A 25,437-nucleotide genomic window follows, 5' to 3' on the forward strand; every position below is an offset into this window, starting at 1 on the left:
TGTCGGTTGGCACTCCCATTTAAAACACAGAAATTTGAATCTCAATATCGCATCCATTTCAAAACCAATCTGAATGCCAACCGGCTCACCAACTACTGATTTTCCACCACTTCCATATTAAGGATACCCTTAAAAAATGATCATAAACATGTTTTACTTTATTTGCGCAAAAAGAACTTTATTTTCCTGTCTTTTGAGGTTTTCAGCAAATGCAAACATTTCACTTAAAACATTGTTTTTTGTGATAAATAAGCTCTTTATGACCGGACCGAAAAAACCCCCCACAATGCTTCGTGCATCCCCACAGCAGAGATGTGACAACATTGTGCTTACAGACGGTCATCTGCCTCAGGTGTCATCACTGAGACGGCGTGATTGACAAGTCTGACTGACAGCTGTCACAGATGTCAGATCACACCCATCTCCTGACAGACAGCATAATGGCACGTTATCAAACCTATTCAAGCCCCCAGTGTGAGTCTGGGAATGAGCTAGAGAAGAGGAAGAAGGAGGGGAAGAAGAAAGAGGGAGAGAGAGAAAGAGAGAGAGCAGAGGACAGGATGCAGACAAAGGGAGAGGCTCAAAACCCCAATAAAAGTCGGTGCCTCTACTCTTTCTAGCTTGAGTGATTGAATAAGTATCGGGAACACTTATTAACACAGGGCAGTCTAGTGATACATGACTGGGACCCGGAAGGTTGATAGTTCAAGCCCTGGTGTATTCGCGATAAATTCCATGCAGCTGTTTCGGCCCTTGAGCAAGGCCCTTAACCCCACATTGCTCCAGGAAGGATTGTCCCCCCCGCTTAGTCTAAATCAACTGTACGTCGCTTTGGATAAAAGCATTGGCTAACATCAGCGTTTCTCAACTCCTGTCCTCAGGAACCACTTGCCAGAAGGTTTTTGTTGTAACCAGGAACTCACACACTTGATTGAACTAATCAAGGGCATTTTGGGTGGTTTGATTGGTGCATTCATTAAATCAGGTGTGTGAGTTCATAGTTACAACAAAGACCGTATTCTTGGTGATACAGATATCGCCACACCTGCAGGGGGTCAAAGAGAACAGGGGGAAATGGAGGAGGGTGAGTGAAAATATTTCCGTTCCTGACCTGATGACAGCCTGTTTGTTGGGGTCGTAGAGGGACATGAAGAGTTCGGCGTCCTCTCCGATGCGGCACACGAAGTTACGGACGAAGACGTAGAGACTGTGAGTGGGGGACGACTGGATCCGCGCAGAGATCCCCGAGTGGTCCGACTGGACATTGTGCTGCAAAGCGGAACGGAGAGTTCAATTCATAGACGGCGTAGTGATGGGAACGCTCGTGCATTTAAGTGAGCCGGATCTCTGGGCTCTGGGCTCGTTTGTTCAAAAGATTCGTTCGTTCGGCTCACTCGTTCGTTCATTGTACTTCCGGAAAGTACTCGCAGTACTGTTCATGGCAGAGTAACCTAAAGAAGGGACATTATGACAGTGGGACCAACAAACAAACAAATACATAAGTAAATAATTTATTTCAGTGGACCTTATTTTGTGATGTTCGTAGGTCAGCTACTTACATGCTTCTTAATAACATATCAGCTACGACATTGCAGCGTTTCCTTAATAAGCTGAAGTTGCAATATATAACGTTTGCAACATACAAGCATGCGCTGTCTTGTGCCCGGCACTGTCAGTAGCCTAGGTAGTCCTGACAAAATGTTTCCTACTTTCGCTGTGGATGTTAGCATTGTTGGATCAACTTCCGCATATTTCACGAGAGAAACGTAAAATATCACTCATTCATCCTTCGCTATATCTTTTTTTATTGTTTATTTTATTTTATAATTTTTCCCAATTTTCCCCTTTTTCTCCCAATTTGGTAGCCAATTGTACCCTATCTAATCCAATTAGTGTGTTAGCTGGGTATACACCGCTTACGACCCCGTCCCTTCGGCGGCCCAGAGGGAGAACAACACGCCTTCTTCAAGCCGTCTCGTCTGACAGCCTGCGACCGTAATTCCGAGGCGCACCAGGGTGCATGCACGCGGCGATCCCTACTAGTCCCTGCTAAGTCCCTCCCTTGGAGCTGCGAGCCAATTATGCCATCTTTCGCTGTGTCAAAGAAGCCTCACATTGCGGTACGACGTACGTATCTAAGCCGACAGCCTCTAACCTATCCGCGGTTTTCTCTCAAGAGTTACGACATGATGGAGATCATAAAAGTAAATAAAGATCCGCGGGTCTGCTTGCCACGCGCTACCAGAGCATAAGTTGAACGACGAATACATACATCTGTGTAGTTCGTTCGTTGCTCAGACTTGGCCCGTAGATCAAAACAGGTTGATTGACCAACGTCAAGTAAAACATAACTATAAGCAGAATAAATACATGCGGAAATAGATAAAATAATAATGTCATAAACATTATGTGGAAATAAAGAAATAGGCTATATACATAGGCTACATAAATTTTTATCTTAATTTGTTATTTATAAATAATTTGTATTCCGTATGTATTGATTCACATATTTCTATAGACCTATATTTATATATTTCTATGGACCTTTATAATGTATCCATTGTTGTACTCTCAGTCCTCCATATCATATGACCCAACATAATTCTACATCCGTGCCATTAGGCATCGAGTACCGGCCTTCCTCTACTTCCCTTCCCTCTTATCCCTGTCTTCGCCTCTCTCTTTCCCACACCTGTTCCTCTTTGATGCGCTCTGTGATCTTCACAGTGGCGTCTTCGTGGGCCCGGAATAGACTGATGACGCTGGTGTTGTCCGGGTCCATGATGTTTCCGATGTCGTCTCGCACCACCAGGTCCAGCTCGAGGATCCTGCAACGGAAGCTACCGGTTCAGGCGCTGCGACACGCGCAAATAGATGTCCGTCTTAACAAAAACGGTCATGTTGTCTTAAGACTTAAGAGCTTTTTTTCTGAAGTATTGACTTGTTTCAAGTTAATGTTTGCTTCAATTGTGTCTCCTTCAATTGCCAATCTTAAAATGAGGTTTGCTTGAAAAGTGAAACTTCCTTATCCCATTGGCAAATCTTGAAATGAGTCGAAATGCACTATTTTCGCACTGCCACCTCACAGCAAGAAGGTCCTGGGTTCGAATCCCGGTCACCAGGGCCTCTCTGTGTGGAGTTTGCATGTTATCCCCGTGTTTGCGTGGGTTTCCTCCGGGTACTCTGGTTTCCTCCCACAGTCCAAAGACATGCATATTAGGCTGATTGGAGTCTAAATTTCCCGTGGGTATGAGTGTGTGAGTGAATGGTGTGTGTGCACTGCGATGGAATGGCGACCTGTCCTAGGTGTATTCCTGCCTTTCGCCCCAATGTATGCTGGGATGGGCTCCAGCGACCCTGTTCAGGATAAGCGGATTAAGATAATGGACGGATGGATGGACGGCGCATAAGACTAAAATACTTGTTATGTGCAATGGCACTCATAGGGACACCTGAATCCTGACAGATATGTTGTTGCTAAGTTACCGTGTTCGGTCAGCTGTCTACCGTAGCTGCAGTGTGGCTAACGCTAGCTGAGGAAAGTCGAACGGAGACGCGGGGTCACGGTGACGGTCGACGGGTTTCCCTACTTGTTGCCGTAGTCGATTTTGGAGGTGACCTTCTGCTTCAGCTCCTTAAACTCGTCGCTGGGCAGCGTTCCGGACAGCAGCTGGGAACGCCACTCCATCAGGTCCCACATGAGGCGCTGCACCTGCTGCACGCGCTCCTTCTTATTCATCTGGAGACAGGGGGCGGAAAATCCCGCTTCAGACAGTGAAACTCTTTCCCCGTTGTTTTTGTTCCAATCGCCCGGATTAGCACATTCCTTCAGCCTGCTGATTTCTCTAATCAGTTCTGACCTGCTACCTGCGTTTATGGTTGGAAGGAAAACACGTGAAAAAACACTTTGACTTTCTGACCCCTGGACACCTCTGTCTAAAGAGAGAGGAGTCTCCTGCCTTGCACTCGGGAAATTATAAAAACATGCATGATTTTGGTTTGCACCAGGGTGGAGTGTCATTCCAAGTGAGAACTGAAATACCATTTAAATTCTAATTTGGGTAAAGAGCTGACTTAGTTATACTTAACATTATTGCTAGTATTAGTATTAGTATGATGATGATGATTATTATTATTATTATTATTATTATTATTATTATTATTATAGATTAATGTTTGTTGACAGTTGCCAAGTCATTATAAACTTCAAAAATATTTTCTAAATAATACATGTAAATATGTAAATATCCTTCATTGTACACAAAAACTACCCATTAAAGTACAAAATGAGATTATAGAGATTCAATCATCGATGCTTTCATTCCATCCACTACTTCAATTCCGCTCAATGCGTTCAGCACCACTTCAGTTCCACTCAATATTTTTCAAATCGATTGTTTTTACCGTACTTACGACAAACTGCCTTAAGCCAGGTTTTTATAGTCGTTTAAATCAAACCGTGACGTTCTCACTTCACGGCGTAGTTTAAATCTACCTCCAGCCACATGAAAAACTGAGCTGGATTGAAGAGGGAATTGTGGGAGCCTGAGTCTCGGGTGGCTAAAGCAGTTAGACTCATATTGTCCCACGTTACACTGAGTGCTTGTCATCAACACCAGAGTTATGGCTCCAAAGCCACGTTTGCGGCAAAGGTGCCCTGCTCTTGCGGCAGAAGTCCCCACACGAGTTAAAAGAACCAATTAAAAGATAGACAAGGCATGGATTTATGTACGTTTAGTAGCCCACGTAATTGCATAAGGGTCTGACCTTGCCTGTTAAAAATTGGAATTACGTGTGGAATAAACACATACATACACCAATGTAAGCGAATTGTTAAACTGATTGCATATACGCTACGGAAAACACAGCCCTTACCACAAACAGGGTTTTCCAGATTGTTCCCCATTCCCGCAGCGTGGTGGTCACCTCCTTTACGAGGGGCATCTCGGCCGAGGCCACCAAATCCTGCCCCCTGTGGACAGAGACAGGTATTACCACATCTGGGTTCACTCCGTCAGCTCTGTAACGTAAGCAGTTCTACAGTGAGTGGTAGGGGCTGCCGGCTCAGTGTTAGCGTTGGCATCAGTACCGTACAGTGAGTGCTCATGTTCGCCGGAGCACCAAATAGATGCTCTGATCCTTACCCCCTCTTCTCGACGATAAACTCCTTCAAATGGATGAAAGTGGCTGGAAATGCCCCCTGTGGAGAACATCACGTCAGGGCATTTGTCTCAACAATAAAACAAATCGGAGTCGACAAATAAAAGTTGGATGGCCAGACGGTAAAGAGAGAGGCGCAGAGCGGAGCTACTCTCAGGCATTTCACACAGGGATGCAGTCCTGCATCAACACAAGTAAATACATCGTTGCTTATGAAGCACTAATAAAGTGGTCAATGGCGGAACGCTCAATGAGCACTTTATTAGGTATTTATTAGAGTTAAGACTTATTAAGACTTGAGACTTATGCTGCTGTAGCCTATCCACTTAAGAGGTTTGACGTGTTGTGTGTTCAGAGATGCTCTTCTGCATACCACTGTTGTAATAGGTGGTTGTTTGCATTTGCTGTCACCTTCCTGTCAACTTGGACCAGTCTTGGCCCTTCTCCTCTGACCTCTCTCATTAACAATGCGTTTCTGCCTGCAGAACCGCAGCACACTGGATATTTTTTTGTAAACTCTAGAGACTGTTGTGCATTAAAATCCCAGATCAGCAGTTTCTCAGATTTCTGAGTTCTGTATTTCTGGCACCAACAATCATTCCACAGTCAAAGTCACTTAGATCACATTGCTTCCCCATTGTGACACATGGTCTGAAAAACAGCTGAACCTCTTGACCACATCTGCATGCTTTTATGCATTTAGTCGTGGCCACATGATTGGCTGATTAAATATTTATAACAAGCCAGCGTACAGGTCTACCTAATAACGTACTATGCAGCATATCAACACAATATATACAGATTGAATCTATAAAAACTAGACCAAAGAATGGAGATCTCACAATTATCATGAATAACAACAGGTGGTATTTAAAGCCTTTTAATGATTATTTATTTATTTATTTATTTATTTATTTATTTATTTATTTATTTAATTTTTTTTAGAATATGAATGACCAAGCAGTTGCAGGGTGCCTTTCACTTTCAGTTCAGTGAGAAAGTGCTGAGTTTGACCATCTGCGATAGTCTCACGTGGGCAAAGGGGAAACGCTGAGGTCCGTGAAAACCCATCTGCTTCTGGCATCGCTGATTAAACCGGAGCGTGAAATCGCTGTCGCCCTGGATGACGGGCTCCCCTTCACACGGAACATCGTGTCAGTAGCTCATGTCCTCGGCAAAGTACAATCAGGAGAAGTCACGGACGCTCCTAACCGCGCGGTCTACTCGCCGCCTGATTCCGGGCCTAGAGTGTCATTGCTAGTCGTGGTCTGTTGGCAGATCTCCCCGTCCGCACCACTAAAAGCGTTCAGCTCCTTCAGACCGGCATGGAATCCGCTGTACCGTATCACCTTGCAAATATACTGAATATACATTTTTTGAAAATCGATAGTGTTCTGCCAGTCTGTCACCGCACCAACTCCCCTCCTGTTTCACATTTATGCGACAGGGGGTACAGACCTTGTCAACTGAGGGGCAGCGATGGGAACGTGTTTTTTTTTTTTTTGTAGAGGAAAGTGCTGCACTTGCCGTATTGTATTATTTCCATATTGGCCCGAGTGAGTGATCCCTTTGTATTGCTCATGATTTGAGCAGGATGGCTTTATTGCACAGAAATGCTATCGGTTTATACACCCGGAGGGGGGTTGCGTGGTGCCAGATTGGCTGAAATCTGTATCGATTTTCAGAAATTGTTTTGGAAGCGTCGCAATGATTTATAAACCTTTGTGATTCTTAATTGAATCAATATCTATCCAAGGGTGTTGGATTTGGCTTGTGATGTTATTATATTTAATAGTTGGTCTTCCAGAAAGTAGCAGTGTTGTAAGTTAATGTATTGCAGTTTAATTGAGTTTTATTCCTCCATCAGGAATTGATAACTTCTGATTACAGAGTGTGATATTCCTGAGTGAAAACATGTATTTCAGTGATACGGAGGTGGGTATTTGTGAAAAGATAATTGAGTTTTCAAAACATGGATATTTTGCATGTTAAATATAATTCTGAATGGATCAATCTCATTTTGACTGAACTGGAATGAGTGGTGCTTCTCGTTTTCATTCTTTAATTGGAGATTTTTCCTTCAGATGGCATTGACTGGAGACTATAAAAGTGTCAAACGGGGAGATAAGATAATGCCTTCTGTCTGCTTCCTCTGAGTAATGATAAGGCCTGTAAGATGATGACTGAAGCTGTTGGGGAGATAAAAATAAAAAAAGATTTTGTTCAATGTGACAAAGTCGAGCCGATGCGTTGTCCCAAATTTGTTTGTGTCTGAGGCTTTCACATCCGGTGTGCTATTATTTTGGATATGTGTATTAGATTGAAGAGACAGCATGCGTTGTCTGAAGAATCTCAACCTTGGAATGGAAAATGGATGGAAAAAAACCAGACCCCCCCCCCGCCAAATCCATGAATACTATCTACCCCCACTCCCCCAGCATTACAAGGGCCGGAGGCAGCCCTGGGGTCACGCAATCAGAAGTGAAACCCAGTCAGAAGATGGCTGGTTCTTTCACTTATATTCCAGATCTAACTCATCACACACTTGTTCTCACTTCCCCGGCTGTTACAGACCAAGGTTGACATGGACATTTTTACGGGTGAATACCCTCCCTATCCACTTCTGAGAGAGGTCACTGTCTGTGCACTGTATATATTCACATGCAATTTATCAGGGAGTAATCCCGGATCTGTGTCAAACACTGCCAAGACCGAAGCTGGTCACAACTGGATTTTACATCAAAGTTAACACACCTCAATCGCTCAGTGCCACCAATGCTCTGCTCGGCCGTAGCAGAACGATAAACAATGTTAGTTACATAAGCCACAGCGGCCATTTTGTTTGTACCACCCCTGTCAGCCATCTTACCTGTTTTGCTTTGTCCCTGGTCAGGGAGCCCTTGAACCAGCCTGAAACCACAGAGGAGAGACAGAATGAGCTGAGGCTGCTGATGGCCTACATAATGCTGAAAACAAACAGCAACTCCCACACCAACATCAAGTGGAAAAAAATAGTTTTGTTCTTTGAGATGACTATTTACTTTTGAACCTGGACTTTTGATACCAGGACACATTTCTACATTAATTTGAAACGCACCTTATTTTAAGATTAAGGTTTTAATTTTGGAATGTCACCCTTGTCACCATTTTCTTTAAGATGTCTGTTATGTTTGTCGTGGATCCCCGGTTTAGGCCACCGAGGTGTGAGAGGGGGCTGAAGTGCTGACCTTCGCATGACTCCTCTATGTGGACGGTGTCGCCCACCTCCAGAGCAAGGTGCTTCTCCCCACTGCCTCTGAAGTTCCACTTAACTGAGAGCCACAGGAGCCCACGGAGGAGATGAGGGAGGAGAGGACCGAGAAAATTCAGGTTCATTTTAAATGCACAATCATAACACCGTGACATATAATATAACATAACAATAAGAGGTCCTCACTCCTGGTCCTGGAGAGCCAGAGGGTATGCTGGGCTTCATTTTTCACCTTCATATCAGCAGCCAATCAGAAACCAGGTGAGGTGAGTGTAATTAATGGCTTTAATTGATCAGTTAACTGCAAAAGCCAACACACCCTGCGGCTCTCCAGGACCAGGAGCGAGGGCCGCTGGTTTAAACAATTGCTACAGTTCTGTAAAAAATAAATATTTTAATTTTTACATGGCGACAGGTGGTGTAACTGCAGATTTTGATAGCGCTTGAAACACGTCAGTGCAATGAGTTACGGTACGAATGAAAGTTTTTTTAACAGCAGGTCACAAGAGTTCATATAATAGCAAGTAATTTGAGTGCATTTAAGCAAAATGTGATTATGGTAGATTTACCAGCAAGTCAAAAGTGTATGTGTGTGCGGGTGTGTGTGCACAGGCAATTATAATGTGTGTGACAGTGAGTCATAACAGCACCTGTAATAGGACAGCATTCGGGCACCTGTAAGGGGATGAGGCTTCCTATAATAGAACGTGACTGAAGTCAGTGCAACAGCATGTCAGGTGCCAGTGAAAGCAGGTCATTAGTGCGTTTACTTGTAATTCCTGCCTGTGAATGTTAGACCTCTTTATCCAAGCTAACCCAAATTCTCTGTCTGCCGCTGTTGGTCCTGGTTACTCGTCATTTCTACTGAGCCATTTCTGTGAAGAGTGTGTCCTGTTTGACACTTTAATACTGTAGCAGCAGCCTTCTAGCTAGCTGCTATTTCTTGTGTATAATGTATACCTGTAACGCTGCAGGTATACCTTTAACTCTTCAGGTATACCTGTAACACAGCAGGTATACCTTAAACACTTCAGGTATACCTTTAACGCTGCAGGTATACCTTTAACACTGCAGGTATGCCTTTAACTCTTCACGTATACCTTTAACACTGCAGGTATATCTGTAACACTGTAGGTTTATCCACAGTTATTCTGGGATTTGGTTAAAAAACAGCCACTTGGATTCCACAGTATTTTTGATTTGCATATGGCCTGCATTATAATTTATAATAATAATTTACTTTGTAAAAATGTCTTATTTAGCTGATGCTTTTATCCAAAGTGACTTTGGACAGTTGATTAGACTAAGCAGGAGACATTCCCTCCCGGAGCAATGCAGGGTTAAGGGCCTTGCAACAGCTGTGCAGATCTTGTCATGGGTACAGTGGGGCGTGACCCACCACCTCTCCAGGTCCATGCACCTTAGCCACTAGGCTACAGGCTGGCCCTGTAGCGCCAGAGGGGACAGTTGTCTGAATCCCACACTGGTTTCAAAGCTACACTCCACTTTTCCTGTGAATGGATGAGCACAATGGCTCAAGGAATTGATCCGCACAGTCCGACCTTCGCTGAAATGGCCACAGTACCTGACAATTACCTCTCTTGGCACGAGTCCCTGTATCCTCAGGGCAAGTACAAATCCCTATCTCTTTCTTGGCACGAGTGGTTGTACAATATCTGGAAAAGCTATACAACCAGAGATACGAGCGTAATACAATCAAATGCACCTTGCGAGGTTTCTCCAAAGCTGAGTTGTATTGTCCAGTTTGCACCCTTGAACTCTGGGTATCGCGGTGAAACATCTCGTGTGCAGGTCTTTCCTTTAACCCACGTTGTCTATACTGTCCTCAAAAGCTGTCATGCTCCCAAGTAAACCCGTAGCATTTTAGTGTCATTTTACATCCAATGAGAGATTACATGCAAGTGCAAGTAGATTTTACATAGTGTATGCAATTGCAGTTAGAATGTAAAAAATAATATGCAATTGCAGTTAGAATGTAAATATAGTATGCAGTTGCAGTTAGAATGTAAATATATTATGCAGTTGCAGTTAGGATGTAAATATAGTATGCAGTTGCAGTTGGAATGTAAATATAGTATGCAGTCGCAGTTAAAGTGCATGTCGTGCTCAGAAGCAAGGGTACGTACCGTACCTTTAATGTCTGTGTATTTTAAAGTGATATAGCAGCGCTATTTCTGCACCACAAAACCCTGCTTCTTCCTCTCACACTCACTTCCTGCCTCTTACCACACATTTCAGTTGAGAACCGATCAGTTGCTCCACAAAATCTAAAAGATCAAATGGCATGGCCTTCCAGAGAAATACAGTAGCATTAATTCACCGACTCATACCATTTTAAAATGAATTGGTTGAAAATGAGATGTCAGCAAAGACATCAATAAACAGCTATCCTTGGTTTAGGCCTGCGATATTACTGTTTTCTTTCCCTGTTTTCCTTCAGTAATGTGTGATTAAGTGTCCATGCAAAGGACAATCATACTGTATGCCATGCTAAGAATAAATAAATCCATGGTTAATTGTTTAATACACAATGATTTACTTGTGGTAAATCAACTCTATCAGTGTTAAATACACTATAACGGATTCAGGGGACTCTGATAGATTTCAAAGTATTCTCATCACCGAAGATGTGTCTGTGCAGCCTGAAGCTAATTGCTTTTGATAACATCAATACTATCAAAGTACTGGCGATGGCATGAGAGCGGCCATTTTGACACTGTGCATAAATTAAACAATGAAGTTTAGAAGCAGTCAACAACAATTCTTTCCAGTACAGTGCAATGTGAACATAAGAAGTAAAATTATAAATGACTGCATCAGTAGCCAGTGCTATGCTCAGCAGAGCCGTTCAAAAAAGAAAGGTCACTTTCAAATGACATCTTCAAAACCAACAATTAGTCTATGCAGTAAAACAACCAATGAACATTTCAATCACATCATTGTTTTTTCAACCATTAGAAGTGAACCTAGAATGGGACTAATTAGATATTGTCTGCGTATAATAATGTGTGTTTACTTTGTGTTTTCTCTGATCGTCAGTTAGGCCTTGTTATTTTGGGTAGTAAATAGAGTCCAAAAGTTCCAACTCTAAAGCCCGTAGATGGTTTCTTTCATACAGCAACACAGGCCGATCATTAATACAGAAAATGCGTTTGTTTATTTCAGTCTCAGTACTTTGGGTTTAATGACATGACTCCCACCGATTGGCACTGTATTCTGCCAGAAAAGTCTCGCTCCGTTCCTTTTTCAGAGTGAATGACAGAGACCATCTAAAAAAAAACTTCTATCAGGGATAGATTGAAGCTGGGATAAAGGGTAGATTGCCAAAAGAAAAAGAGGCAATTCCCGACGTCGCATGCCCAGAGGGCCAGCTTTGATGAGACCCCACTGAATCCATAATAGTGTCGGGTCACAGCATGTCGTATTGGTGAAACAGACAGTGGAGCTTGTCGTATGCCGGAAGGAATTTATTTGGCTGTACTGGACGACACCGATCTCTGACTGAAACCAGAACTCCTCCATAGGTTTCCACTGGGTTTGACTAAAACCCAACTCCAAGGAATTTTATCCAAGGTACTGGTAGATCAACTCTAAAGACTTTGAGTGTTACAGTCACAATCGTGTGCTACTGTACCGTAAGTCTCCAGTGCAGACAATCATACATTATCATCATACATATTCTCAAATGTGATAACTCCACATGCCTATACCATGCTGAAATAAAATAAGTGTTGAAAAAGATACGCAAGCAGAGCCTACAGGCAAGGGGGGTGCACTGTTACATGGAGAAACATCTGTACAATGCTGCAGGATAGTAACATTAAAACTCATCCCCTTTGTACTTGACTGACACTGTGAGCCATGCTGTATCCGTCAGCCTTAAGCCTCACTCCGTACTCAAATTTAGGTCGAGGAAACGCATATATTTACACATGATGTGTGTGCATAGATCCTTTTTTTGTTACCGTGTCTGTTGGACCACACCCGCCCATTTCCTGTTTAACAGGAAGTGTGGTCCAGGGCAGCATCAGGGTGAGGGCTGAGGACCGGCAGGTGAGAGGGGAGCTTCTTACCCACGCCATATCTCTCCCGGGTGGTCTTCATCCATGGAGCCATGGTGGAGGGAGTTTTCTCTGGCTCTTCTCTTCTTCTCTCTCTCGTCCTTTCTTGCTGGCCCTCTCTCCTTCGCTCCCTCTATCTGACTGTCCTTCTTTCTCTCGTCTTCTGACTGACAGCTTCCGGGACACCTCTCACTTCTGCGTTTCTCTGAGAGAAGGTCTCCGCCCCCTCCTTCCTTCCTCTTCTTGCGCAGTCAGGGTAGACATCGTACCTCCACTGCCTCGAACCGTGGTGTGCTCTCAACGCTGTGGCTGAACGACGTGCCTATAATGCGGGCGTCAAACCCAGCGTAGGCACGAAGCCTATGATGACCTAAAATTGCAATAAACATTTTACTAATAAACGTGTATCGGCATTACAGCTTGGCTGGCTGTAACTTAATTGTAATGCATTTGTAAAGGGCGAACAATAACAATGAAGTCCCGTAATGTGTCCACTAGAGGCCGCTATTCCCACAGAACTATGATACTAATGTCTTCTGGGGGGCTAGTCTTGCAGTACTTACAGAGTGCCTATGCTTGAGTGTGATTGTGGAGATGTGTTCACTGTTCAATATACTGTGCTGCGCAGGCATGTTTAATAAAGTGTATGGACACATGCATTGGAAATACAGTACATGCAGCATGTAAGGCATTTGTTTTAGTTTTTATTATTTTATTATAGCTGAGCGGATCTTATTCTGGCCACAATCGAACCATCAACCTTGCAGATCCCAGCCATGGGCTACAGGCTGCCTCATAATGTCTAGGGCGAAAGGCTTGTGTGTCTACAGTAAGGTGCCTAACCGTAGATGCTGTACTTTTTCTTGTGCCTGTGCTGTACATTTCTCTGTTTAAGTGTTCTTACAGAAGCATGCAAATAGGAGCAGGAAGCAGAAGGCAGTATGGAGCAGTAGGTAGAGATTTGGAAGTAGTCTTTGTTGGTGGGAATCTACAGCAGGGTACTGTATAGGGAGGGGAAAGCTCTGTGCAGTAAATTACATGTTATTAATTTAGCTGACGCTTTTATCCGAAGTGACTTACAGTTGATTAGACTAAGTATGAGCCAATCCACCCTGGAGCAATGTGAGGCCTTCTCAAGGGCCCACAGCGGTGCAGATCTTATAGTGGCGACACCTGGGCTTGAACCACCAACCTTCCGGGTCCCAGTCATGTACCTGAACCGCAAGGCTTCAGGCTGCCCATAAGTAATGTTGTTGTTTGTCCCGACATGTCCTAACAGTATGTTTCGGCCTGTTCTATATGGGTATTTAATGCAGTTGAATCATGCAGCAGATAAAGGGCCATTAGTCCCCATGACTCACCATATCTGCCGTGCCTGTTCGCACTGTGCTTTGTAGATGCCCTGGATAACGCTCCACAGTAATCAGAGAAACCTGTGAGCTGATAACAGAGTGAAAGAGTGGTCTTGTTTGCTCAGCGGTTGCGAGTGCGGAGGCATGTTACGCACAGGATGGGTGAACCTGGCGGGGCCCCAGTCTCTTGGGCAGACAGACCACGGGACAAAAGTGGGAGTCACCGGTAATGAAGACGGACGAGAGAAAGGCAGACCGCCACACCAGGATTTCCTTCTCAGCCTTTGAGTCATAACAAGCTTTTATCTACATATTAGTTTTCTGTTTGTGGTTATCTTTTTTTCTTTTTTTTCTCCAAACGCTGACAGGCAGACTGTGTTGCCTCGTGGTTAAGGTACGTGACTGGGACCCGGAAGGTTGCTGGCTCAAGCCCTGGTGTAGCCATGATAAGCTGTTGGGCCCTTGAGGAAGGCCCTTAACCCCACATTGCTCTGGGGGGGATTGTCCCCTGTCTAATCAACTGTAAGTAGCTTTGGATAAAACCGTCAGCTAATAATAGAGTTCCTTGTCTGCACTACCTCTTTTTTCATTTGACACAATGGCAGTTTTGGTTCACTTGGAGTAGGTCAAACGAACGCGGACATCTGGAACTTAATCAAAAAATAATGCTGACAGCTTCTTTGGCACATAAAAGTAAGGGCTTGCTTGACCCAAATACTTACAGAGACACCCAACAACCTGTCACATGTGGTAATCAATATCTGGACAAATTATTTTGTTGTATCTTTAAAGCAAGAATGGCAGAATTACTTAAGAATTACTATGTCTTGAACTGTAGATTGGTTCCTTCCTTCCATTAGAGATCAAATTGAAATCATATCTACCTACCTACCTATCGATATTGACACATTCACCAACACCACGCAATTGATGTTGTTAAGTGGAGCCAACAGCCAATGACAGTGGGAAATAATCAGGGGAATAATGGAGACCGCTGCCTTGCATCTCTGTAAAGGCTGAATTGTTGTGATATATGACCATACAGTAGGTCAGGGAAACTCTATTTCACACGGAAAGGGCCAGTGTGGGTGCAGGCTTTTGTTCCAACCAAGCACTTAAACACCCGACTCTACTGATCAAGGTCCTTAATTAGCAAAGACTAAGACTGCTGGTTGATCAGTAGAGTCAGGTGTGTAACTGCTTGGTTGGAACAAAAGTGTGCACTCACACCAGCCCTTTCTGGATAAGATTGAGTATCCCTGCTGTAGTTAATTTCTATGGAGAATGGTGAATTATTAAAAAATGCCATTTAAAAATGATCAGCAAAACAAATCGAAGGAGGAGCTTTAATGTAGCCAAAAATCCCCATATTCATCACACTGCCCTAAGAATGTACAAGACCCGCATAACCCAAAAAATCCCCCATCTACCATCTCTCTCTCTCTCTCTCTCTTTCTCTCTGTTGGAGTCCATTTACAGTAAAATGTACAGTTTTAGTTTTTTGAAGAAAAAAGACAGAGCATCAGGTAATGGTAGAGAGAGAGCATCAGTGTGAGAAATGCCATTTTCATTGTAAGTGCCCTATTTGTGACAAAGAACCTTAAAATGGAATCGAAAGGAGAGTGCCAGAGCGAGACACCATTTTGATTGTTAACAACCCACAGTATTTGTGACAAAGAACCTTAAAATGGAATTGAGAGAGGTGGGAGAGAGTGCCAGAGCGAGACACCATTTTGATTGTCGGTAACCTGCGGTATCTGCGATCAAGTACACCGAAATGGAACCGAGACGGGCGGAGTGGAGCGTGTGGACTGTCCGTGCGCGTGGAGAGAGAGAGAGAGGAAGAGCCAGCGGTCTTGTTTCGCGCTGCACCTCTCGTTTGCAGACACAGGCTCGTACAGTGTGTTCACATGGACGCGCGCGGTCATGGCCCCTACACCAACCCCTACGCTCGTGGTCACACCCCCCCTCCTCCAAACCCCCACCCCCCGCCCCCCGCCCCTCGTCAGCGCCAAATTCTTCAGCACTTCACAGAGAAGACCGAGCTGATGTTCTTCAGGGCAGGCAGACGGCTAGAGGTGAGCTCATTCGTGCTGGTTGTTAAGCTGATGTTCTGTGAGTGCGGTCGGTATCGCTCGGCAGAGGATTTATCTTGTTACATGCCGTCTTGTCTTTGTCCGTTTCCACACGTGTTTAGTTCATTTGTCACTTGTTTTATCTCGCTTTGCTCACACATGACTTTCAGCTTCTCAGACTGAAAGTGAATGCTAATGGCACGGGAGATTCATTCAGAATCTTTTGGAATAATTGCTTGCTGTTATTTCTTCTGACCCAGAATCCCTTATAAAAGTAACTTTTATCAGAAACACTTTTTTTTAACAATTTGAATAGAGAGTTTGAAGCATCTCTATATCAAAATGTACATATTTAATATTGAGCGAATTCTCCATTCCCTTGGTACTGCAGTCCTGTATGTGCAAGGGGACAGTCCAGAGCTTTTTGTCATTTCTAAACAAGCTTTTTGTATCTGGTTTGTCACCCTGCATTATTAATGGGTGTACTCCAGAAATCTTCAGGTGAGAGAGAGAACTGTTTTTGTATGTGTGTGGTTTTATATTTGGCTTCTTCTTCTTTTTTTGTTCATGCCGAAAGTAGTTTTTAAAGGAAGTGTGTCTTGTATGATTAATTATTGTTCCACTTGGTGTGGATTTTAAAATATTATACGAAACATCAGTGAAAAGAAGAACAAAACAAAAGATCAAATATAGCAAGCACTCCCAGCAGAAAAGTCAGTAAAACTTCAGAAATTATTTTGTCAGAGAGAGATTGACAGAAGAATATAAGACTGAGAGAAGATCTGATATTGTAGAATTCGAAAGTGAAATTATTAATATATGAATGTGTTCCTGCAAGTTATGTAGACAGTTTCTGGGAGTTGAATTGATGCAAGTGACTGCTGTAGCAGCTACTGTGTGATATTTTGTGTACTACTGTGTGTCCTATTTTTCCACATTTCCAACTCAAATTTGTGTGTATGGATTCATTTAACATATATATGTAACATACACACACGCACACACACTTTTTTACACATTTGAATGGGAGCTCCATATTTCCTTGTGCCGGACCTTTTCAAATGTAAACTACTATTTTCACCTGAGCAAACGAAACACTTCACTTGAAATAATAATAATTACACATACGTATTGTTCATGTCATGTCACTCTGCCCATGTTGGGTGCTCACATGTTTATTTTTTTTAGTAAGGGCACCTACCACCTTTAGCATGTTCTCTCTCTCCGTCTCAGTCAAAGTAGAATATTTTCATAAATTCATAGAAGTAGCAATGATGGGGAATCCCTGATGGCACCTGACCTGCCTCCGCCCCTCCTTTTTGTAAATATACTGCGCTGTATGACAGATTTGTGTATTAGGTGTGTGGCTCCGGGGCTTGTGCATAGGTGTTGAACGTCATTTCACCTTTTGTAGAGATTCTCTATATCCTCGGTGAAATGGCTGGCCCTTGCAGCTCGATGCTTCCCCAGGTACGACCGAGCTGAGAGAAACGCACTGTAATGAGCGCTGAGTCTCGAGTACATTTCAGAGCTTCCTGCCACCTCAGGTCCAGCGGGGACTCTGAACAACCTGTGACAAACACGGAGAAAAAGCAATCTAAAAGCAATCCAGGCAAACTGCTATGACGGGGTGTGCTCATTACCACAGTGAAAAGGCTCTGCAAATAATTATTAACTTAAATGACACGCGCACCTTTCCTGATTTCCTCTATTACTGCAGCATGTAGCATGTTGTCCTGCTGAATGGTTTCACATCTTTAGACACAATGTAATTTTGAGTGAACACAAAACACTGTTTTCTTTAAATTACGATTTCAATTTATTTCATGAAAAAGGTTATCAAACACCCACATCACCCCAGTGAAAAAGTGATTGCCCGCTTAATTGCCCACTGAAACGTAATAACTTGTTGCACCACCTTTAGCAGCAATAATTGCAACCACACACTTCCTAGTCTTTCACATTGCTGTGGACAAATATTTTACCACACTGTGTCTGTGCCACCTTTAGGTGTTGCGATTGGACGAAAGGTGATGCTCCAACAAAGCTCTAGTGATTTGAATATGCCGGGTTCCGTTTCAGAGGAACGGTGCTTTGTGCGGCCATGTTTTTATACGCCATTGGCACCGCGCAAATTCTGATGCTTTAAGGTCCATTTTTGTGTGCCGTCATTGAAAAGCACAGGGTTTTGGCAGCAAATGCAGACCTTGTTCAACTACTACTGATTTGGACTCAAATACTTTTTTGTGCTCAATTGCTCTTGCCTGGTGCAATTGAGCCAAACAAGAGGACCAGAAGGTGTGGTTCTCAAGTATTTAACTGGTTCCAATGCACCAGACAAGCTCAGCAGAGCATAGAAAAGTATTTGAATCCAAAACCATTATGAATTTGACCCAGGTCTGGACTAATGACTGTAGATGATCACAAAGACAGTCCTGAGACAGAATATGAAAACACAGCCAGAATGACGATGAATCAAACACGCTTAGTGTTGCCCTGACCTTGCGTCTGTACGCCCGACCGCCACCAACCCCCTCCCCCCAATCGACAGACGCAAAATTATCCAGCCTCCTATCTGCCCTTGATTACCGTCCTACATAACACAGTGCAAACATCATTCATTTCTGCTTCCTAAGTAAGACTGCACCTTGCCACAATGGCCTACTTGTGTTGAGTGGGCAAGTTAGTGAGTGTGTGCAAACAGCGTGTGTGAGATAGAAAGAGAACGCAAGAGTCTCTGATATGAAGTTAAATAGCAATTTCCAGCTCTGCTGCTCTCCCCAGATTTGTATGATGGGATTGTGGAAAGCTTTTGCCGTTGTCTTGAGACAAGCTAATCGCTTTCCCTTTCCAGAATGCCTCTCTGAAGTCAGTTTTTCCCAACTTGCAAGAATTGACATGAGGTGAGTGCACGTCCGTGCAAGACATGGGAAGTGATCACTTACTCTGAACTCGTAGCTGACCTTATATATTTGACTGTTGTCTGCAGTGCTGTGGTATCTCGTGATTACTAAAACTTGGAAGTTTACTGTACCACAATACAAAGGTTGAATCAAATGTGTGTCCCATGACCTGCCAACAATGGAGGTTTGCACTTATTCACATCGTTATTTGCTTTTGATTGTGGAACTTCTTCTGTGGTGAATTGTTCCTCTTCTCTCTTCTCATGAGAAGGCTGTGGTATGGGCAAATTAGAGGATGAGAGCTGACAGAAACAGCAGACTGCAGTCTGCTCTTATATTGCTTCTTTTTGTCTTGGTGAGAGCCTTGCAGCTGTGTCTGTCACAATGAGAAAGTGAACGGAAAGCTGTGTGTGTGTGTGTGTGTGTGTGTGTGTGTGTGTCTGTGTGTCTGTGTGTGCATGTGTGTGTGTGTCTGTGTGTGTGTGTGTGTGTGTGCAAATAAACAATGTTATGGGTTAATTTAATTCAATGGACAGGTGAAGGCGGTCCTAATCACTGAAAGTGTGGACGCCAGGCCAACTATTTATGAAAAGTGAGTGCGTGAGCCAAACCTGAACTGTGTGGGAATATGAGTGATGGTACAAAATGATAATAAGTGAAATTAAACATTAACAGTGCTTTCAGAAACCTTAATTGATCAACACATCGGCACTATTAGAAACCAAAACACACACTGTCGGTTGCCACGACTGTGTTTGAAAACCACAGTTGTACCGTACTTCATGAACTTTACACTGAACAGCTGCATTTTCATATGATGCTCCTGTTTATTCTTGTTATTTACTAGGAAGGTGGATGTGATGGCGACCACTGGGTAGTTGCCGTTTTTCTGAAAGCCGACTACACCCTCCCTATAGGTCGGTTGGCCTGCGGTGACCACGTGACACCCCACATCCTGTCCATTTCTTATCGCGCAACTGAGAGGCAAAGCCTCTCCACCAATGTATTCAATGTCGCCTGCACCAGTGAACAAATGGGAGTATCTTCTGTACCAATTCATAGAAGAAGAGCTGACAGCACCCGTGCGAAGATGAGTGGGAGCTGGCTGTGTTCTTGACGAGCGGTTGACTGGTCAGCCGATTAATTGCGAGACACATCGACACCACGAACGTGGTCCCCCCCCGACTCGTAGACGGAGTTGAGTTGCGGTGTTCGGGTGTGCCTGGGGAGGGAGACATGGCGTCTGACACGGTGCTTAAAGTGCTCTTGGGGATCGCCCTGGGGCTGATAATCCTGATGACGGTGGTGGGGAACGTGGTGGTGTGCCTGGCCGTCGGTGCCAGCCGGCGGCTGAGGTGCGTGACGAACTGCTTCATCGTGTCGCTGGCGGTAGCCGACCTGCTCCTGGGCCTGCTGGTGCTGCCGCTGTCCGCCATGCTGGAGCTGATGGGGGGCCGCTGGCCCCTGGGGGCCACCTTCTGCAACATCTACGTCAGCCTGGACGTCATGCTGTGCACCGCCTCCATCCTCAACCTGTTCGCCATCAGCGTGGACCGCTACGTGGCCGTCACCGTCCCGCTGCGCTACCCGGGGCTGGTGACGCCCGCGCGCGTCGCCGTGGCGATGGCGTTCATCTGGGCCGTGTCGCTGCTGCTGTCCTTCCTGCCCATCCAGCTGGGCTGGAACACGCCGGACCTGGAGGTGCAGAACCGGCGCGGCCGCAACCAGTCGCGCTGCCTCCTGGAGCTCAACCGCGGCTACGCGCTGTTCGACGCCCTCGCCACCTTCTACCTCCCGCTGCTGGTCATGTGCGGGACGTACTACCGCATCTTCCGGATCGCGCGCGGGCAGGCGCGCCGCATCAACAGCCGGCCGTCCTCGCTCAGCCTGGCGGCCTCCGTGCGCGAGCACAAGGCCACGGCCACGCTGGCGGCCGTGCTGGGCGCCTTCATAGTCTGCTGGGTGCCCTACTTCACCTACTTCACCTACATCGGCTGGCGTGAGGGCGACGGCTACTCGCCCACCACCTTCTCCGTCGTGCTGTGGCTGGGCTACGCCAACTCCACGCTGAACCCCATCCTCTACGCCGCGCTCAACCGGGACTTCCGCAGCGCGTACGGCCGGCTGCTCTGCCGGAGGGTGTGCCCCGCGCCCCTCTCCCACCTCAGCGTGCCCAGCCCCGGGGACTTCGTGCTCCTGTGCGCCCACACCAACGGCTGCCGGGAGAGGCCCACCATCGAGGCCGGCCAGATGCTCCAGGAGAGAAACACGAACGGCAGCGCTATCGCCGGCCAGGCTCACCAGACAGGTAATACACAGACATACTGAACACATAACACACAGGACTGTACTAGCAAGCGTACCGGCATAGGAACAAAACTCTCTGCCGTTTCAGCTGACATAGAACAAATGACGGACAGGTAGTACACAAACATGCTGAATGCAACATACGGGACGCATAACACACAGGACTGTACTAGCAAGCGTACCGGCATATGAACAAAACTCTCTGCCGTTGCAAGCTGACATAGAACAAATGACAGACAGGAAAGGTAAAGGCTGATTTATGTATCTGTGACGTGTCCGTGGACAAAAAATGATGCCAATTCGACACTTTTGACGACACTTTTGAGTGTCAATGGGTGTCCCACACCTGCAGATGTTTTGTAAGGTCGCAGACAGAAGCCAGAACTGTCATGCCGCTGCGATTGGCCGACTGAAACCGAGGCAAAAGGTTGCCATGGCGAGGAAACTAGTTTCCTACTTAGGCTGGACGAAGACGTTTTGTTTACGTAGCTCGCTAGCAAAATGGACGGGTTTGTGGAGAGGGTGGTTGCTGTCGTAGCAATGCGCACTGTTGAACCATAAATGCACAGACGTCATCGGACACAGTTCCGTCCGCCAAAGCATAAATCAGCCTTACCTCATTAGGTAACACAAAAGGGTGCATCCGATAAGATGCTGCTAAAACGCTGTCAGTTTCACTTTAAAATGTTTCTGCAGTGACGAGACGCGAGGGAAACTCTTCCTGTTTCTGTGTGTAATGCAGACTTTGATGAGAAATGTTCATTGCCAGACACACTGCTGAGAGTGAGACTCCATGGTGGGGCAGACTTGTTACTGTCAGATAGATACGCTCTGAGGTACAGTTACTGATCAATATCATTTAGGAAGAAGTGTTGCTATGATGAAAGCATAGTGACAGGCGGACATTACTGCAAGGAAATCTCATTTTGTGTCAGATGAACTGCTGGGCAGATGCTGTTGTTTCAAGCACTCAGACCACAAGAGCCAGTCAGGTATAGGATGATGGATGCCCAGGACCTCCAAAAATAAGCAATACAGACATATCTCCTGGAAAAAAAACTGAAGCCTCTTTACCGTTTTTCAGATCCTTGCCTCTCCTCCTGACGTCTGTCTGCACCTGTCTGACTGTGCGTATCGGCTGCCAATCTCCTCAGTCCCGACGCTGAACACGAGCCAAGGAAGCAGGTGGGGGGGGTATTGTGGAAAGAGGGCTCTGGTGGAAAAGTTAATATTTGATAAGAACATAAAGCAGTTTGTTTCTGCAGTCGTGATAAGGAAGGGACCTTCCAAACTTTACTGCCAGCCTCAGGGCAGGAGTGACCCTCATCCCACTGCGGCCCAGTTCTGCCAGGCCCTGTGACCCACTGCCGACATGGGAATAAGGGAATATGGGAATATTTACTGTGGGAAAAATCCAGTGGGGTGAGGAGGAGGAGGAGGAGGAGGGGAGGTGAGAGAGTGAACGAGTGGGACACATAAATAAAAAAGGATAATTCCAGGAACTGAATTCAACTCATCTGTTCTTCTTCCAAATAAGTATTGAATGATTCATCCTTGCCAGAAAAAGAAGGGTTACAATATGATCTGATTCTCTCACTCAGTTTACAGGCCCACAGAATAATTACGGTTGCTAATAAAATGCTAATGGCCTACCGTGAGAAAAAAAGATAAATAGGATATCATTCTATTATCCTAATAAAAAAATAGCAGTAAAGATCCTCATAAAAAAACACTTTAAAAGGAAAAGTAGCACTACTTTCTCCCTTCGTCATCTTCCCTCTTCCCCCGTTTTATTCGTCTTTGTTTCAATCCTTGCTCAGTCCATCACCATGGAAACTAAATCACCACTCACTCCTCAGGTGAGTTACAGAAGGGAATAGTTAGCTAACGTTTTGCCAAGTAAATCATGCCTACTGTAACGGCCTCATATGCACTTGGCACTGCCACCGCAGCAACAATAACAAAGGCTCAGTATCATCGAGATCGGTGGGGTAAGCAAAGCTGTTTCCCAGGTTACCAACACACCAGTGCAAAACAATGAAAAAAGACCATGATCCAACGAGGTACTGTACTTGGTAGCCATCTACTGTCGGTGATTTTTGGTCGAAAAGCAACCAAAGGTTCAGTGGAAATTATTGAGTGGCCCTTTAACATTCCATTATTCAAGAATATCCGTGCGTAACAAACTTATCCAGCATTTTCGGTCCGTAGACACAGAATATTTGAACTCGGAAACATAAATCTTTGCACTTGGGCTGCCGGGGCTAGTCTCGCTAATACATTACATTTCAGCATAACGACATGTCCCAAAGTCTCAAAGTCTGGCACTCAATTTTCACTGAGTCAATAGCAGCTAATGCCTATAATTTACCATGCCATTGCCTTGGGAGGAACCGGCTGGATTGTGCAGGTTTTATTGCACCAGTTACTCCTCTTGTAGATCTAATCTGACCACAGTGGTGTTGCTTTACCCCGGGAGCGATGAGAGCAACCAGCTGGGTCAGTCCCTGTCTCTGTCCCACAAGGTCAATTCCCCCAGTCGATTAGATGCCCGCAGCAGTCTGTCTGCGCCCAATAACAGTACGAAACGTGCCTTAAAAGGTACTATGGGGCGGTACCATAAAGGGACATACAATTAATATGATTTTTGCATTTAAAGTGTACTAATTTATACGCAAATAGAGCATTGCTGTACTATCAGGGAACATTTGGGAAATTTGATCCCTGAAGAACAAAAATGTAGCTCTTCTGTCACTTTATTTGTGAGAGTGTGCAGACTCTGTGTAAAGTGTACAAGTCAGACTGCAATAGTATATCGCATCGATTTTGATCATATCCGTAAAAATAACAAGCTAGCTTCCCTTTTGCTTTTGCTAGCAGTGTCAGTTTGCATCATTGGCTCACATCATTTGTCTGCTGTTTTCTTGGCTTTGAATACATATGGCACTATAAATCCGAGGCGCTCGTTTGTCTTTACAGTATTATTTTACAGCCCATTCTTGTATATGTAGTCCTGTGGTCAGCCAATCATTAAATGAGGACTCATCGGGCAGGTTTCCCAGACACAGATTTAGTCTAGTCCTAGACTAAATTCAATTCTGAATGGAGATTCTCCATACAAAACGCAATGTAGTCCGAGCTTAACCTGCATCTGTGAAACTGTGAAGTAAGGAAAAAAATAAGGAACTACCAATAAACCACAGTTTCAGGTCACATGACCTTATTGAAAATTAGGTATAATAACAGTAATCATATATAATTATAATTCTAAATTAAAGTGGATGTACTATTCCACCAATTTAGCATGCATAAGAAAAGATATTCTGAGAATTTGGTCTTGGTCATGCTACCTGAGAAATACTGTGGGAATTTATGTGTGTGTTACTGTATTTACAAATGTAGTGGGAAAGATTGCACAGATATTCAGTTCCAGGAAATGAATTGGGATTGTTCCATGGGGGATTGAGCCATACTGGAAGTTTAATTTGCTGGATTCAGTTTAAAATGCTCATTTATATGATGCTTCCTCCTTTCCCTAGCACATCAGCTGAGTCCACATCTGTGGGAGGAGCTTTCGACAAACCTCAGATGAACCAATCGGTATCACTGAAAATAGCCTGAGACAGACCTCAGAAGGGATCAGCACCGCTGACCTAATCCTAGGATGTGACTGGACTAGAGTGACTCAAAACAAGAAGACCAGTGAGGTTAATGGTGTCTCTACTACATATATCTGCAGTCAATGGCTGTCACTGCTGGTACAGTGATAATTCCAGATGCTTCAGAGAAAAAACTCATTCTACTCAGTCTGCAGCTGAACTGATAGTTCTTCCAAGAATAATAATGAAAAAAAAGCTCTAGGTTTAAGACCATGAGACTGCCTAACCTGTGAGAAGCCTGCCCTCTAGTGGAAGATCTCAGTTTACACCACAAAGGGATCGACAACTCGTTTTGTGTTGTTTTTCTGGACAAATTATGAAAAATCAGTAATTATCTGGACTGTTGAAAATCCTGTGTTACATTCTGACTGTCGGCCTGATGATGCCAATAGTAAAATATTCTAGACAAAGATGACAATGATGGCAATGAAGATGCAATTTGTGATGGGGAAAAATACAAAATGAAAGGTGAAATGTATAACTAAAAAACTAACATGAAGACTGGTTTATAAGCAATGTATGGGAAGTGCTCTGAAACAGCTTAAAATGAGAATACAATTATGCTTTTATAGAAATATTTGTCTCTGGAATAACTACTGTCCCTATCCCCCATCGAAGATACATCATCTCCCTTTTAAACTAAACAGAT

General features: G+C 44.5%; 2 protein-coding genes across 5 annotated transcripts in view; one reads left to right on the plus strand and one right to left on the minus strand.

Moving 5' to 3' along the window:
• Positions 1-12,669, minus strand: part of LOC133124959 (dedicator of cytokinesis protein 2-like) — a 113,357-nt gene extending 100,688 nt beyond the window's left edge. Inside the window, 8 exon segments of the mRNA XM_061236572.1 lie at positions 1,112-1,269; positions 2,693-2,828; positions 3,591-3,739; positions 4,876-4,972; positions 5,145-5,200; positions 8,030-8,070; positions 8,388-8,471; positions 12,505-12,669. Of these exon segments, the coding sequence (XP_061092556.1) occupies positions 1,112-1,269; positions 2,693-2,828; positions 3,591-3,739; positions 4,876-4,972; positions 5,145-5,200; positions 8,030-8,070; positions 8,388-8,471; positions 12,505-12,547 (764 nt within the window). The 5' untranslated portion in view covers positions 12,548-12,669.
• Positions 1,079-25,071, plus strand: LOC133124960 (histamine H2 receptor-like). Of its 4 annotated transcripts, none has more exons than XR_009708369.1 (5): positions 1,079-1,209; positions 8,353-8,529; positions 19,670-21,130; positions 22,214-22,314; positions 24,669-25,071. XR_009708369.1 is itself a non-coding variant. In XM_061236573.1 (3 exons), the coding sequence occupies exons 2-3, from the start codon at positions 20,059-20,061 to the stop codon at positions 22,231-22,233; spliced, it is 1,092 nt and encodes a 363-aa protein (XP_061092557.1). In that variant the 5' UTR covers positions 15,888-15,922; positions 19,670-20,058; the 3' UTR covers positions 22,234-22,507. The 4 variants fall into 4 exon arrangements, 1 of the variants encoding a protein (XP_061092557.1); XR_009708370.1 differs by having other exon boundaries at positions 19,740-21,130; XR_009708368.1 differs by lacking the exons at positions 1,079-1,209; positions 8,353-8,529 and adding an exon at positions 15,888-15,922.
• The last annotated feature ends 366 nt before the right edge of the window (positions 25,072-25,437 follow it).

This window comes from Conger conger, chromosome 3, assembly GCF_963514075.1.
Source record: "Conger conger chromosome 3, fConCon1.1, whole genome shotgun sequence".
NCBI lineage: Eukaryota > Metazoa > Chordata > Actinopteri > Anguilliformes > Congridae > Conger > Conger conger.

Bases quoted from the DNA above. Each gene is read 5' to 3' on its own strand.
- LOC133124960 (XM_061236573.1), top strand. From the start codon at position 20,059: ATGGCGTCTGACACGGTGCTTAAAGTGCTCTTGGGGATCGCCCTGGGG. The intron at 21,131-22,213 runs GTAATACACAGA...ACCGTTTTTCAG, and splicing joins CGGCCAGGCTCACCAGACAG to ATCCTTGCCTCTCCTCCTGA.